Source organism: Vulpes vulpes, chromosome 9 (genome assembly GCF_048418805.1).
Source record: "Vulpes vulpes isolate BD-2025 chromosome 9, VulVul3, whole genome shotgun sequence".
Classification (NCBI taxonomy): domain Eukaryota; kingdom Metazoa; phylum Chordata; class Mammalia; order Carnivora; family Canidae; genus Vulpes; species Vulpes vulpes.
The window spans coordinates 1448323-1463054 of NC_132788.1; the positions used below are offsets into that span (position 1 = coordinate 1448323).

The 14732-nt window shown below is 41.5% G+C and overlaps 1 protein-coding gene across 1 annotated transcript; it reads right to left on the bottom strand.

The window, feature by feature from the left end:
* Positions 1–12141: 12141 nt before the first annotated feature.
* Positions 12142–13092, bottom strand: LOC140594042 (olfactory receptor 9S13-like). The gene has a single exon (XM_072722411.1). It carries the CDS (start codon positions 13090–13092, stop codon positions 12142–12144), a length of 951 nt encoding a protein of 316 aa, XP_072578512.1.
* Between the last annotated feature and the right edge of the window lie 1640 nt (positions 13093–14732).

Here is a 14732-nt window from a genome sequence, read left to right on the forward strand (position 1 = left end):
GTCAAAACCACCATGAGATTCCACTTTGTTAGTTAGAATGGCTACAATTATTTTTAAAGATAGAGAAGAACAAGTGTTGGTGAGAATCTGGACATTAGAACCTTCACTCACTGCCAGTACAAATATAAGAGTGGCACAGCCTCAGTAGAAAGTAGTCTTGCCATCCCTCAGATAGACACAGGGTTTCCCTATGATGCACCCTAATCCACATGTAGGTATGTGACCAAAAGAAATGACAATACGTGTTCACATAAAAGCCTGTACACAAATGTTCATAATAGCAATATTCATAAGAGCTAAAAGTCAATGCAAGCCAAATGCCCATGAAATGGTGAAGAGATAAACAAAATGTGAAATATTCATACAGTGGAACAATATTCATCTAGAAAAGAAATAAAGTTCTCGTGTGTGGGGGGGGGGTCTGAGAGGGAGTGTACAGGTGAGCTGGAAGAGGGGCAAAAGGAGATAAGGGGAGAGGGGGAAATCTTAAGTAGGATCCATGCCCAGCATGGAGTCCAATATGGGGCTTGACTCCCAACCCTGAGATCATGACCTGAGCCCAAATCAACAGCCCGATGCTGAGCTATGTGATCGACCTGGAGCCCCAAAAGGAATAATGATCTACTACAAGACAGAGCATGGATGAGCCTTGAAAACATTATGCTGAGTAAATGAAGCTAGACACAAAAGCCTGAATATTCTATAAGTCCATTTATATAAAATGTGCAGAAGAGGGATAGAAGTGGATTTGTTTGCCAAAATATGGTTGGGAGAGAGGGATGGAAGAGTACTTGTAACTTTTTGTGATGAAACTCTTCTAGAACCAGAGAATTGAACACAGTGGATATAATAAAAAATGAAAGGCCACACTTGTTCATAATGTTGAAGAAAAAGTCCCTTCTTTGGCTATCTTTAGAAGGTGATGCTGTGACTCTCACACAGTGACCCTCACAGTGAGGAAGTAAATGTTTAGAGTGATTTTTCCTTTATACAATCCTGCAACTAATAAATAAAAATTGAATTATGGAATTTGAATATTATCGTCTGATAAACCCATAATGAGACAACAAATTCAGGTAAGATTATTCATGGCCACTAAGATTATAAAACAGGAGATGCAGCCAGGTGGACCTCTCAGTGGAGGTACACACAACACTTATGAAATATTCCTGCCAGAAAATCAATTGTGAGTCAGACTGAGCCTTTAGACCTACGAGTTTACAGGAAAAATAAGGAGCAACAGAATATGCTAATCAACCCTACAGGGACAAGGTCAGCAAAATCTGTGATGTCTGTGAGAAGCTATGCATGATAAACAACCTGTTTGTTCAATAAATAGGGTGAGTAATAATATTGAAATGAAAATAGAGGGACAGGCAGCCAATGAATGAGAGACTTTAGATGCATCATGAGAACACGGTGTAAGGATGTTATGAATTCTGTTCCAAAACACACCAGAAAGGAAAAAGGAGTCAATCAGGACAATTAAAACACTAAATGGAAATTTTACAATATTAAGAAGTCATGATTGTTTAAAGGATAATAGTAATATTAGAGTTGTCTTTCTTTAAAGTCCTCACTGTTTAGAGGGATTGGATATGATCAGCTCTCAGTTGATAATATTGAAGTTGGTGCGTGTGATAGGTAATCCATTACTGCCTTAGTTTCATGTCCATGTGTTTGTGAACAGCCTTAATAAAGAGAGGTATTTATCGAAAAATAAATAAAATGACACTAAGTGGAGAGAATTTGTCCCCACACAGGAGGAGAAGCAGATGTGACCTTTAGGTAGCAGGATACTGACCCTGGGGGTGAGGGGAGCTCAGTGATGGCAGAAAGAATGTGAGACAAGAATCCATCAAAATCCTAGAGGAGAACACAGGCAACACCCCTTTTGAACTTGGCCACAGCAACTTCTTGAAGATCCATCTATGAAGGCAAGGGAAAGAAAAGCAAAAATGAACTATTGGGACTTAATAAGATAAAAAGCTTCGGGATCCCTGGGTGGTGCAGTGGTTTAGTGCCTGCCTTTGGCCCAGGGCACGATCCTGGAGACCCAGGATCGAATCCCATGTCGGGATCCTGGTGCATGGAGCCTGCTTCTCCCTCTGCCTATGTCTCTGCCTCTCTCTCTCTCTCTCTCTCTGTGACTATCATAAATAAATAAAAATTTAAAAACATATAAAAAAAGATTAAAAGCTTCTGCACAGTAAAAGAAACAGTCAACAACACTAAAAGACAAGCTACAGATGTGAGAAGATATTTGCAAATGATGTATCAGATCAAGGGCTAGTATCCAAGATCTATAAAGAACTTATTAAACTCAACAGCAAAGAATCAGACAATCCAATCGTGAAATGGGCAAAAGATTGAACATAAATTTCACCTAAGAAGACATACACATGGACAACAAGCACATGAGAAAATGCTCCACATCTCTTGTCATCAGGGAAATACAAATCAAAACCACAAGGAGACCCCACCTCACACTAGTGAGAATGGTGAAACTTAACAAGACAGGAAACAACAGATGTTGGAGAGGATGTGGAGTAGGGGAACCCTCTTGCACTGTTGGTGGGAATGTGAACTGGTGCAGCCACTCTGGAAAACTGTGTGGAGGTTCCTCAAAGAGTTTAAATAGACCTGCCCTATGACCCAGCAATGGCACTGCTGGGGATTTACCCCAAAGATACAGATGCAATGAAATGCCGGGACACCTGCACCCCGATGTTTCTAGCAGCAATGTCCACAGTAGCCAAACTGTGGAAGGAGCCTCGGTGTCCATCGACAGATGATGGATAGAGAAGCTGTGGTCTATGTATACAATGGAATATTCCTCAGCCACTAGAAATGACAGATACTCACCATTAGCTTCAATGTGGAGGGACGTGGAGGGGATTACGCTCAGTGAAGTAAGTCAATCGGAGAAGGACAAACATTATATGGTCTCATTCATACGGGGGATATAAAAATTAGTGAAAGGGATTATAGGGGAAAGGAGAGAAAATGAGTGGGAAATATCAGAGAGGGAGACAAGACATGAGAGCCTCCTAACTCTGGGAAACGAACAAGAGGTGATGGAAGGGGAGGTGGGTGGGGGGTTGAGGTGACTGGGTGACGGGCTCTGAGGAGGGCACTTGACGGGATGAGAACTGGGTGTTATGCTATATGTTGGCAAATCGAACTCCAATAAAAAGTATACAAAAAAGATAAAGGGCCCCAAATAAATACAGATTTTATTCAGTGCACATCAGGTTGAAAATGCAGACAGTAAAGTACACCACACCAAAGACAGGTAATTGGGAGTTAATACGTAGAGTTAAAAGGGTTTCCTCATTGTTTAGGGAGCCAATAACTATATTAACGTAGGTTAAGTCAATAACGCAGGTTGTACTTTATTTACCTCATTTAAAAAAAAAAAAACAAAAGAAAAAAGAGAAAACAAATGTTAAATTTCCAAGCTAATATAAAGAAAAGGTGGAATAACACTTTTTAAATGACTGTGAAAAATCAAATAAAGAGAGAAAAAAAATAAAAAGCACTAAAAAGAACGGTATGCATAAAGCCTAACTATGTTTTATTGATTTATTCATGACATATACACAGAGAGACAGAGACATTGAGAGAGGGAGAAACAGGATCCTTGCGGGGAGCCCGATGAGGGACTTGATCCCTGGACCCAGGAGCACACCCTGAGCTGAAGGCAAACGCTCAACCACTTAGCCATCCAGGCGTCCTTAAATACGCCTGTATAATGTGAAGGACTCATGTGTCTTGTACAATATAAATGGAATAAAGTTTCCAATGAAAAGCTGTGCCAGTTGGCAGGTTGAAGAAACAAAACTTAAGCATACGGTATAAAAACAATTAGAAAAAAGCAAACATAAAGTGTTGAAAACAAAGTGATGGAAACATACACAGCAAACTAACATTCCACCAAACATCCACACGACACCACAGTTGCTATAGTAACCCCAAAGCCCACTTCAGGATGGAAGCGCCAGTTGAGAAGAGGACACTTCACAGTGACCAGAAACATTTGGTTCCCCCGAGACGGGCAACCGTGTTAAACGTGTGAGCACCTGCCAGAAGAGCCTCAGGATATACAAAGCAAAACTGGGCACTTACGGGAGAAAAGTACAAATCCACAACTATGTGAGATATTTTAACCCCCTCCCTTGGAACTGATAGAACAATCTCACAAGATTTCAACCTGGGTACGGAACGTTTAGGCAGTAACGTAGTGACCATAACCTAATGGAGCACAGCACCCAATGGCAGAATGTATATTCTTTGTTTTCCTTTTTTAAAAAAAAGAATTGTTTAAAGTCCAGTATAGTTATCAGAGTATAATATTGGTTTCAGGTTTACAGTATAGTGATTCAGCCCTTCCATAGAGCACCTAGTGCTGCTCATCACAACAGGTGCTCTCCTTCATCCCTATCACCTTGTCCCCACCCACCCCCCGCTGCCCACCTCCCTCTCTTACCCTCAGTGTGTTCTCTGTAGTTTAGAGTCTGTTTTCTGGTTTGCGTCTCTCCTTTCTTCTTCCATGTTCATTCGTTTTGTTTCATAAATTCCACACATAAGTGAGATCATATGATAATTCTCTTTTTCTGACTACTTTCATTTAGCATAATACCCTCTATATCCACCCATGTTGTTGTAAATGGCAAGACTTCATGGTCTTTTATGGCTGAGTAATAGTCCATTATATGTATATATCACCTCTACCAAATCCATTCATCAGAGGACGTACATTATTTTTTCTTTTTTTTCTATTGGTGTTCAATTTGCCAACATATAGCATAACACCCAGTGCTCATCCTGCCAAGTGCCCCTGTCAGTGCCCATCACCCAGTCACCTCAACCCCCCCACCCACCTCCCATTCCACTACCCCTCGTTCGTTTCCTAAATTTAGGTGTCTCTCATGTTTTGTCACCCTCACTGATATTTTCACTCATTTTCTCTCCTTTCCCCTTTAGTTCCTTTCACTAATTTTTATATTTCAAATGAAAGAGATCATATAATGTTTGTCCTTCTCCGATTGACTTATTTCACTCAACATCCTACCCTCCAGTTCCATCCACATCGAAGCAAATGGTGGGTATTTGTCGTTTCTAATGGCTGAGTGATATTGCATTGTAAAAAATAACTGCCCTAGGACCCAGCAATTGCACTGTTGGGGATTTACCCCAAAGATACTGATGCAGTGAAATGCCGGGACACCTGCACCCCGATGTTTCTAGCAGCAATGTCCACAATAGCCAAACTGTGGAAGGAGCCTCAGTGTCCATTGAAAGATGAATGGATAAAGAAGATGTGGTCTATGTATACTACATGTACATTATTTTCAAGTTTACAAAGGACATATATACACAGTGACTATATTCTGGACACAGAGCCGCTTTCAACAAATTTCAAAGGATTCAAAGTGTATAAAATATATTTGTGTGCAATTTAAATTAAACCAAAAGTAACGACAAATACCCACCATTTGCTTCAACGTGGGTGGAACTGGAGAGTATTATGCTGAGTGAAGTAAGTCAATCAGAGAAGGACAAACATTATATGTTCTCATTCATTTGGAGAATATAAATAATAGTGAAAGGGAATAAAAGGGAAGGGAGAAGAAATGTGTGGGAAATATCAGAAAGGGAGACAGAACATGAGAGACTCCTAACTCTGAGAAACAAACTAGGGGTGGTGGAAGGGGAGGAGGGTGGGGGGTGGGGGTGACTGGGTGACTGGCACTGAGGGGGGCACTTGAGGGGATGACACTGTGTGTTATTCTGTATGTTGGTAAATTGAACACCAATAAAAAATAAATTTATTATAAAAAATAAACCAAAAGTAAGTCACAAAGAGCATTTTAAAATCCTCATGTATTTTTTCATTTAAAATGTTGGCAAGGGATCCCTGGGTGGCGCAGTGGTTTGGCGCTTGCCTTTGGCCCAGGGCGTAATCCTGGAGACCCAGGATCACATCCCACGTTGGGCTCCCGGTGCATGGAGCCTGCTTCTCCCTCTCCTGTGTCTCTGCCTCTCTCTCTGTGTGTGTCTCATGAATAAATAAATAAAATCTTTAAAAAACGTGTTGGCAAATCGAACTTCAATTAAAAATATACATATCAAAATAAAATGTAAGTAAGCTGCAGGTCTAAACAATAATTTTGAAATTTAAAATTGTGTAAGATGAGCAACAAAAATATTATCAGGATACATTTAAGACTGTGTTCAAAGGGAAATTTATAGGCTTCTATCCATATGCTAGAAAGGCAGAAAACAGCAAATCAGTATTTATTTGAAAATATAAAAGATTAGTGAATGAAATCCCAAGGAAATAGAAAGGAAGAAAGTAAAGAATCAACTTCATTAAACAGTAAACAGAAACACACCAGAGATGTTATACCAAAAGATGATTATTTGGGAAGACTGATAAGATGACAAGACTTTGGAAGGATGAAGGAGAAAAGGCAAAAATTTCTGATGTCAGGAGTGAAAGGAGGATACCACTGAGATCCTAGAATTGGAGTGGATCGTGACAGAATGCTTTCATAACTTGAAATGTTGATAAAAATGGCAAACTATTAGAAAGATATCATCCATGCCCAGTGGATTCTCCCAACGAAGTAGAAGATATATGAGATCCATAGTTTGAGAAATATAAGAAGTTCTTTAAAATCTTTCCATATAAAAGATCCCAGTACTAGATGACTTTCCCTGTAAAAAAAGATACTTCTCCTAATTACGACAAAATCTAATAAAATAATCATACAATATCTTCAATATAATAGAAGAGGATCAAATTTCCATGTTATTTTATGAGCACATGTAATCATAATGGCAAAATCTGAAAAGGACTTTATAAGAAAAATTTAAAAAATATGCCATCTAAATTACAAGTATATATGCAAACTTACCAACAAAAGCTAATTAAGTAACATATAAAAATTATCGTATGTCGGACACCAAGTTGTCTGTAATCCAGGAATGCATAAAACTGTTGAGAGAAACCAAAGTAGATTAGGTAACATGGTGGGATGCGGCAGGTTCCCAACCAGCACACTGAGTATTGCAATGATGCCAGTTCTCCCCACACAGAACTGAGTCAGTGTGATCCCAGTGATTTTTTTATTGCGGAATTGGAAAAGCTGATCCTAACTGTGTGCTGAAATGTGTAAAGTTGAGTGTGTCTAAGACATTCTTGAGGAGACAAACAGCGTGGGGGGATTTGCACGACAGACAATCATAAGTAGGGGCAATGAAATGATGGTGGCATTACCAGATTGACCATCTGTTGATGGAACAGAACAGAGAGCCTGGAAGTCAACCCCGTTCCTCTCTAATAATCCCATTTAACAAACAGGTGGCTAGTTCCGAGTGTGGAATAGTCACACCCTCCCTCATGTCATACTGCTCCCTAATACAAATGAGTGACAGCTTCCCCCCCAGCTGAGGGATCCTGGAGAGGAACCCAGGAGGGGCCATGTCAGGTGACCCCGGATCCAACAGGGGACATCATGCTGGGATTTATCTATTCTCTGGTTATGCCACTAATGTCTGTCACCCGCATGCACTGTTTCGCTGTGACCTGCTCTCCTGTCTCCCATCTTTACCTCTCCATCACCTCTCTGATGTGACTGTTTCCTCTTTGTGCCATCAGCAGCCTGGTCACACCCCCTCACTGCCCATGTCCCAATATCTTGCGGTCTTTGTTGTCATGTCTGCCTTCCTGCAGAGCCATGAGCTCCCAGGGCTGGCCTTGGTCTACACTATTTCTGTATCTCCCACCCCGTGGCTTTGTCCCTTCGAAGTGTGTGCTCAGTACTCTGGGGAGATAACGATTTGAGCCTGAGAAATGCACTTCAGGTCACGAGAGAGCCTGGTGTTGTAATCCTCTGATTGAATTGAAAACCTGTTCCTTCAGATGGAATGACCCTGAAGTCCAAGACAGGGCAGGAGTGGGGTCACCCCTTCAGCTCGAGGGAAGCCCTGAGTGCTTCCTGTCTACCATAGCTCTGATGCCTCCCTTACACCGGTGTCCTTCATACCCTGGGACCCCTGAGGGATGGTTGCCTTGACCCTTACCTCCTCCAGGTGAGGGTCATGACTGTTGAAGCTCACACAGCCAGCACCTGCTCTCCCAGGGTCTCTGAGCTCCTGGCCCTCATGTGCTGATGATAATGAAGTGGGAGCCGAGGAAATCCAGCCCTCCTCCTTCAGCTCTGGCTTCCCAGGCAATGAAGAGAGAGTGGGAAGGAGATAGGAGAGGGCCCTCAGGGTCCAGGGACAGTCTAGATGAGTGCCCTAAGTTCCGGGTTCTAGAAGCTCCTTGTCCTGGTAGAATCAGGGGACAGAATGGTCTTTGCTTACCTCAGCTTCTGAGTTTTGTTGCATCCTCCAGGCAGCAGCACAAGGACGTGTATCTTGGGGCCACTGTGCTGGGAAGTTCTTTCTAACTACAAAGCTGGGACTTGGAGCCTTGAATGGCCAATTAAGAGAGCTTGTTTGTATTTTGACCTCTGGAGTGCATTGGGACTTCTGGCTCTCCTGGGTACACCTGTCCCTAAGCTTTCCTGACCCACCCTCCCCTACATGGCCAGGCACCAAAGCCCAGAAGTCTCTTGGGGCCCCAAGATGAACAGAAGAGATGAGCAGACTAAGAGCCAACTCTGTGGCCCTACGTGTACTGTCCTCCCGGGAGTGGCAAGTGTGAAGTCCTGAGCCTAAAGACATTTTCTCGCGGCTTCCTATCACCTTAGGCATACCATTCTTCTGTGAGCTGAAATGATCTGTCAGGAAACAATCCTCTTTGGGTTCATCTCAGTTTGTTGTTGGTCCCCGACAGCAAAGAGTGTTCCAGGAGTGCGAGAAGACCACTCTGAATACATTTCTGTTCCTGGAAGACGATCAATTAAAAGTTGCTTTTCAAATTTATAAAACTGAAATGTGTTTGAAAAATAAGAGCTTAGAAAGTGTTTGGCGAGCAGTGAGGATGCCTCTCTATTTACCTCAGTCACCGTCCCTACTCTGTGGAAGGGCAAGGGTTTCGACCTCCACAACTACTCGGAGAGGAGGTGGTCTAGTGGTGGATGTGCCTTTTATTTTATTTTTTTTTTAATTTTTATTTTTTTTTAATTAATTTTTATTGGTGTTCATTTTACCAACATACAGAAAAACACCCAGTGCTCATCCCGTCAAGTGTCCACCTCAGTGCCCGTCACCCATTCCCCTCCAACACCCGCCCTCCTCCCCCCTTCCACCACCCCTAGTTCGTTTCCCCGAGTTAGGAGTCTTTATGTTCTGTCTCCCTTCCTGATATTTCCCAACATTTCTTCTCCCTTCCTTTATATTCCCTTTCACTATTATTTATATTCCTCAAATGAATGAGAACATACACTGCTTGTCCTTCTCCGATTGACTTATTTCACTCAGCATAATACCCTCCAGTTCCATCCACGTTGAAGCAAATGGTGGGGATGTGCCTTTTAATTAATTAATTAATTTGTCTTTATTTTTTTAAATTATTTTACTTTATTTCTTTCATAATGCATTTATTTTTTATTGATGTTCAATTTTCCAACATACAGAATAACACCCAGTGCTCATCCCGTCAAGTGCCCCCGTCAGTGCCCGTCACCCATTCACCCCCACCCCCGCCCTCCTCCTCTTCTACCACCCCTAGTTCGTTTCCCAGAGTTACGAGTCTCTCATGTTTTGTCTCCCTTTCTGATTTTTCCTACCCATTTCTTCTCCCTTCCCTTCTATTCCCTTTAACTATTATTTATATTCCCCAAAAGAATGAGAAAATATAATGGTTGTCCTTCTCTGATTTACTCATTTCACTCAGCATTTGTATTTTCCTGATGGCAAGTGAGGCAGAGCTTAATGCAATCCCAATCAAAATACCATGGACTTTCTTCAGAGAGTTGGAACAAATTATTTTAAGATTTGTGTGGAATCAGAAAAGACCCTGAATAGCCAGGGGAATTTTAAAAAGAAAACCATAGCTTGGGGCATCACAATGCCAGATCTCAGGTTGTACTACAAAGCTGTGGTCATCAAGACAGTGTGGTACTGGCACAAAAACAGACACATAGATCAATGGAACAGAATAGAGAATCCAGAAGTGGACCAACTTTATGGTCAACTAATATTCGATAAAGGAGGAAAGACTCTCCACTGGAAGAAAGACAGTCTCTTCAATAAATGGTGCTGGGAACACTGGACATCCACATGCAGAAGAATGACACTGGACCATTCTCTTACACCAGACACAAAGATAAACTCAAAATGGATGAAAGATCTAAATGTGAGACAAGATTCCATCAAAATCCTAGAGGAGAACACAGGCAACACCCTTTTTGAACTCGGCCACAGCAACTTCTTACAAGATACATCCATGAAGGCAAAAGAAACAAGAGCAAAAATGAACTATTGGGACTTCATCAAGATAAGAAGCTTTTGCACAGCAAATGATAAAGTCAACAAAACTAAAATACAACCTACACAATGTGACAAGACATTTGCAAATGACATATCAGATAAAGGGCTAGTTTCCAAGATCTATGAAAAACTAATTAAACTCAACAGCAAAGAAACAAACAATCCAATCATGAAATGGGCAAAAGACATGAACAGAAATCTCACAGAGGAAGACATAGACATGGCCAACATGCACATGAGAAAATGCTCTGCATCACTTGCCATCAGGGAAATACAAATCAAAACCACAATGAGATCCCACCTCACACCAGTGAGAATGGGGAAAATTAACAAGGCAGGAAACCACAAATGTTGGAGAGGATGTGGAGTAAGGGAACCATCTTACACTGTTGGTGGGAATGTGAACTGGTGCAGCCACTCTGGAAAACTGTGTGGAGGTTCCTGAAAGAGTTAAAAATAGACCGGCCCTACGACCCAGCAATTGCACTGTTGGGGATTTACCCCAAATACACGGATGCAATGAAACGCTGGGACACCTACACCCAATGTTTCTAGCAGCAAGTCCACAATAGTCAAACTGTGGAAGGAGCCTCAGTGTCCATCGAAAGATGAATGGATAAAGAAGATGTGGTTTATGTATACAATGGAATATTACTCAGCCATTAGAAATGACAAATACCCACCATTTGCTTCAATGTGGATGGAACTGGAGGGTGTTATGCTGAGTGAAATGAGTCAATCGGAGAAGGACAAACATTATATTTTCTCATTCTTTTGGGGAATATAAATAATAGTTAAAGGGAATAGAAGGGAAGGGAGAAGAAATGGGTAGGAAAAATCAGAAAGGTAGACAGAACATGGGAGACTCCTAACTCTGGGAAACGAACTAGGGGTGGTGGAAGGGGAGGAGGGCGGGGGTGGGGGTGAATGGGTGACAGGCACTGACAGGGGCACTTGATGGGATGAGAACTGGGTGTTATTCTGTATGTTTGCAAATTGAACACCAATAAAAAATAAATTTATTATTTAAAAAATCTCACAGAGGAAGACATAGACATGGCCAACATGCACATGAGATAATTTGTCTTTTTAAAAGAGAATATGACCACACTCCAGAACAGGTCTGTAATTTTTTATCTTTTTACCAATTGCCATGTAATCATCACTTTTGTAAGATCATGACATTCTCTTTCAGTGTCTCGAAGGCACTGTTGCATGGAGGACCAGGACTTCCTCATTTCACTATGTTAATGGCTTTTTATGATTGTATTTTTAAAAATTTAATTCAGTTAACCAATATATGCTACATCATGTTTCAGATGTAGTTTTCAATAAATCATCAATTGCATATAACACCCGTGTTCATCACATCACATGCCCAGCTTAATGCCCATCACCCAGTTACTCCATTTCCCAACTTTCTGTGCAGCAAACCTCAATTTGTTTCCAAGACTGAAGAGTCATTTCTAAAAATTTTATTCTGAATAAAGCACTGAAACTAAAATCAACCCATTAATTTTCAAGGGCACAATATATCATTGTTGGTTGTAGATAGCATATGAGATTTATCTAAAACTTATTCTTCTTGTTTGAGAAATATGCCATTTAAAGAAAACTGAGCTCCCCAACTGTGGCAACCTCAATATCTTCCATCAAGCCTGCAGGACACACTGACTCCCTAGAGCACATACTTCACATGGCTCTGTGTATCTGCCCCAGCCTCTGCACAGCCTCCTTCACATCCTTGTTTCGCAGACTGTAGATGAGAGGATTGAGCATTGGGATGACCAGCGTGTAGAAGACAGAGATCACCTTGCCCTGCTCCATGGACTCAATTGCTCCTGGCTGGGCATACATGACAAAGAGAGTCCCAAAAAAGAGGGTCACTGCAGTCATGTGGGAGCCACAGGTGGAGAAGATCTTGTGTCTCCCAGTTCCTGAGCGCATCCTCAGGATGGTCACTGTGATGTAGCCATAGGAGATGAGGATCACAAACGTCACCCCCACAATGATGAGCCCACAGATGCCAAACAAGAGAAGTTCATTGATGGCCGTGTTGCCACAGGCGATCTGGAGCAGAGGGGGCACATCACAGAAGAAATGGTTGATGCTGTTGGAGCTGCAGAATGAGAGGTGGAATGTGAAGCTGGTCTGCACAACAGAGTTGAGGCAGCCTCCACAGTAGGCGCCCAGCACCAGGCGAGTGCAGGTAGACTGGCACATGGTGATGGGGTAATGTAAGGGGTTACAGATGGCCATGAAGCGGTCATAGGCCATGACACCCAGGAGGAAGCATTCAGTGCTGGCCAGGAGGGAGAAAAAGAAAAACTGGGTGGCACATCCTGCAAAGGTGATGACCTTGGATGAGGAGAAGAAGTTGGCCAGTGCATTGGGGGCAATCACAGATGAGTAGCACAAGTCCACAAAGGAGAGGTTCTTGAGGAAGAAGTACATTGGGGAGTGCAGGCGGGCATCCAGGGTAATTATGATGATCATGAGGATGTTCCCCAGCAGAGTTACCATGTACAGGGCCAGAAACAGAGTGAAGAGTAGGGTCTGGGTCTCCAGGCCACCCCCAAATCCCTCCAGCACAAAATCTTGAATGTAGACCTTGGAGAGGTTTTCATTTCTGTGGGATGGCATGAGCCTCAGTCCTCACCAGGGTAATTACTTGTCCAGTATTAGAATATTAAGCCATTTTCTGCTGAAGTCTATTTAGGAAACATATACAACAAAAAACCAAAATGTGATTGAAGGTATAAGGGAATTAATGATTTAGTAAAGGATTACTCAATAAAATTCAATATACACAGAGGCACAGGGATTTCACTACTCAGAATTTCTTTTTCCTTTGAGACATAGCCATTTTTAAGAGGAATCAGCCAGGTGGCTGAGCAGTGAGGTTTTGTTGGACTTGCAGAACTAATGCTGACTGGTTTGTTACTAGGGACAGGCAGGTTGCACCATGGGAGTGAGATAAATCAGGAGTAGGAATGCAGCTCAGCTTCTGACCATTTCAATCACTGAAACTGTATCAAGATGTGATCTGGGTGCTAGTGCCTCTGACACCTTGAAAAAATAAACATATCTCCGGAGGAAGACACATCTTAGATGGCAGATATTATCTATAAAAGTTCTGATTAATAATGCCAGACAGTGTTGCCTGGATGGCTCAGTGTTTGGGCACCTGCCTTCGGCCTAGGTCCTGATCCTAGTATCTGGAAATGAGTCCCGCTTCAGGGTTCCTGTGAAGAGCCTACTTCTCCCTCTCCCTGTGTCTCTGCTTCTCTCTCTCAGTCTGTGTCTCTCATGAATAAATAAATAAATCTTTAAAAAAAATAAATAAATAATGCCAACCGAATTTAAGTATTGTATTATGAACTTAAAGAACAGAAGCAATAGAAAAACCAAAAGAGTCTTTGGTTTTGGAGTAGGCACACATGAACTTTAAATTAAAGTTATTAAAAGATGAGACTAAGAATTTTAGCAGAAATGTGGAAGCTCTAAAGAGAATAATATGTAACTTTTTAGAAATACAATGGCTACAATTAGAACTCAATGAATGAATTTTACAGATTAGAAAGAGCTAAAGAGGAAATTTGTGACCTAGAATACAGATCAGTAGAAAATATTCAGAGTGAAATATTGAGAGACAAAAAGAGAAAAATCAGGAATGAGGATTAGAGATCAAAGATTAGAAACATACATACTATGAATTCCTCAAAGAAGGGGAATGAGATAAATAGGCTAAATAGGAGCTTGAAGAGATAATGGACAATTGTTACCTCAAACAAATGAATGATATTATTTTGCAGATACATGAAACCTCCATAGTCAAGGCGGGATTTATACAAAGAACACCACCCTTGGATCTATCATAATAATAATATATAGAAGCAAATTAAGAGGGAAAAATTAAAAGCAGCCTGAGAAAGGAGACAGGGATCCTGGGTGGCTCATTTGGTTTCATCTCTAACTTCTATTTTTTTCTTAGGTTGTGATATTAGAATTGTGAGATTGGTCCTCCTGGAACATACAGACTCAGCACAGAGTCTCCTTGAGACCATCTCTCCCACTCCTATTGCCCCTCCCTGTAAAATAAGTAAGTAAATTTTTTTGAAAAAAAGAAGACATAGTGGCTTTAAGGTATCAACCTTAGAAGTAAAACTGGCAATGGTTTACCTGATTAAAAACCATGGAAGACAAAGTAAACCTTGGGTCAATGAAAATAGTTACCAACTAGAATTCTACATCTACCCAAAAATATCCTTCAAGACTCAAAG

Bases quoted from the DNA above. Each gene is read 5' to 3' on its own strand.
- LOC140594042 (XM_072722411.1), bottom strand. From the start codon at position 13,092: ATGCCATCCCACAGAAATGAAAACCTCTCCAAGGTCTACATTCAAGAT.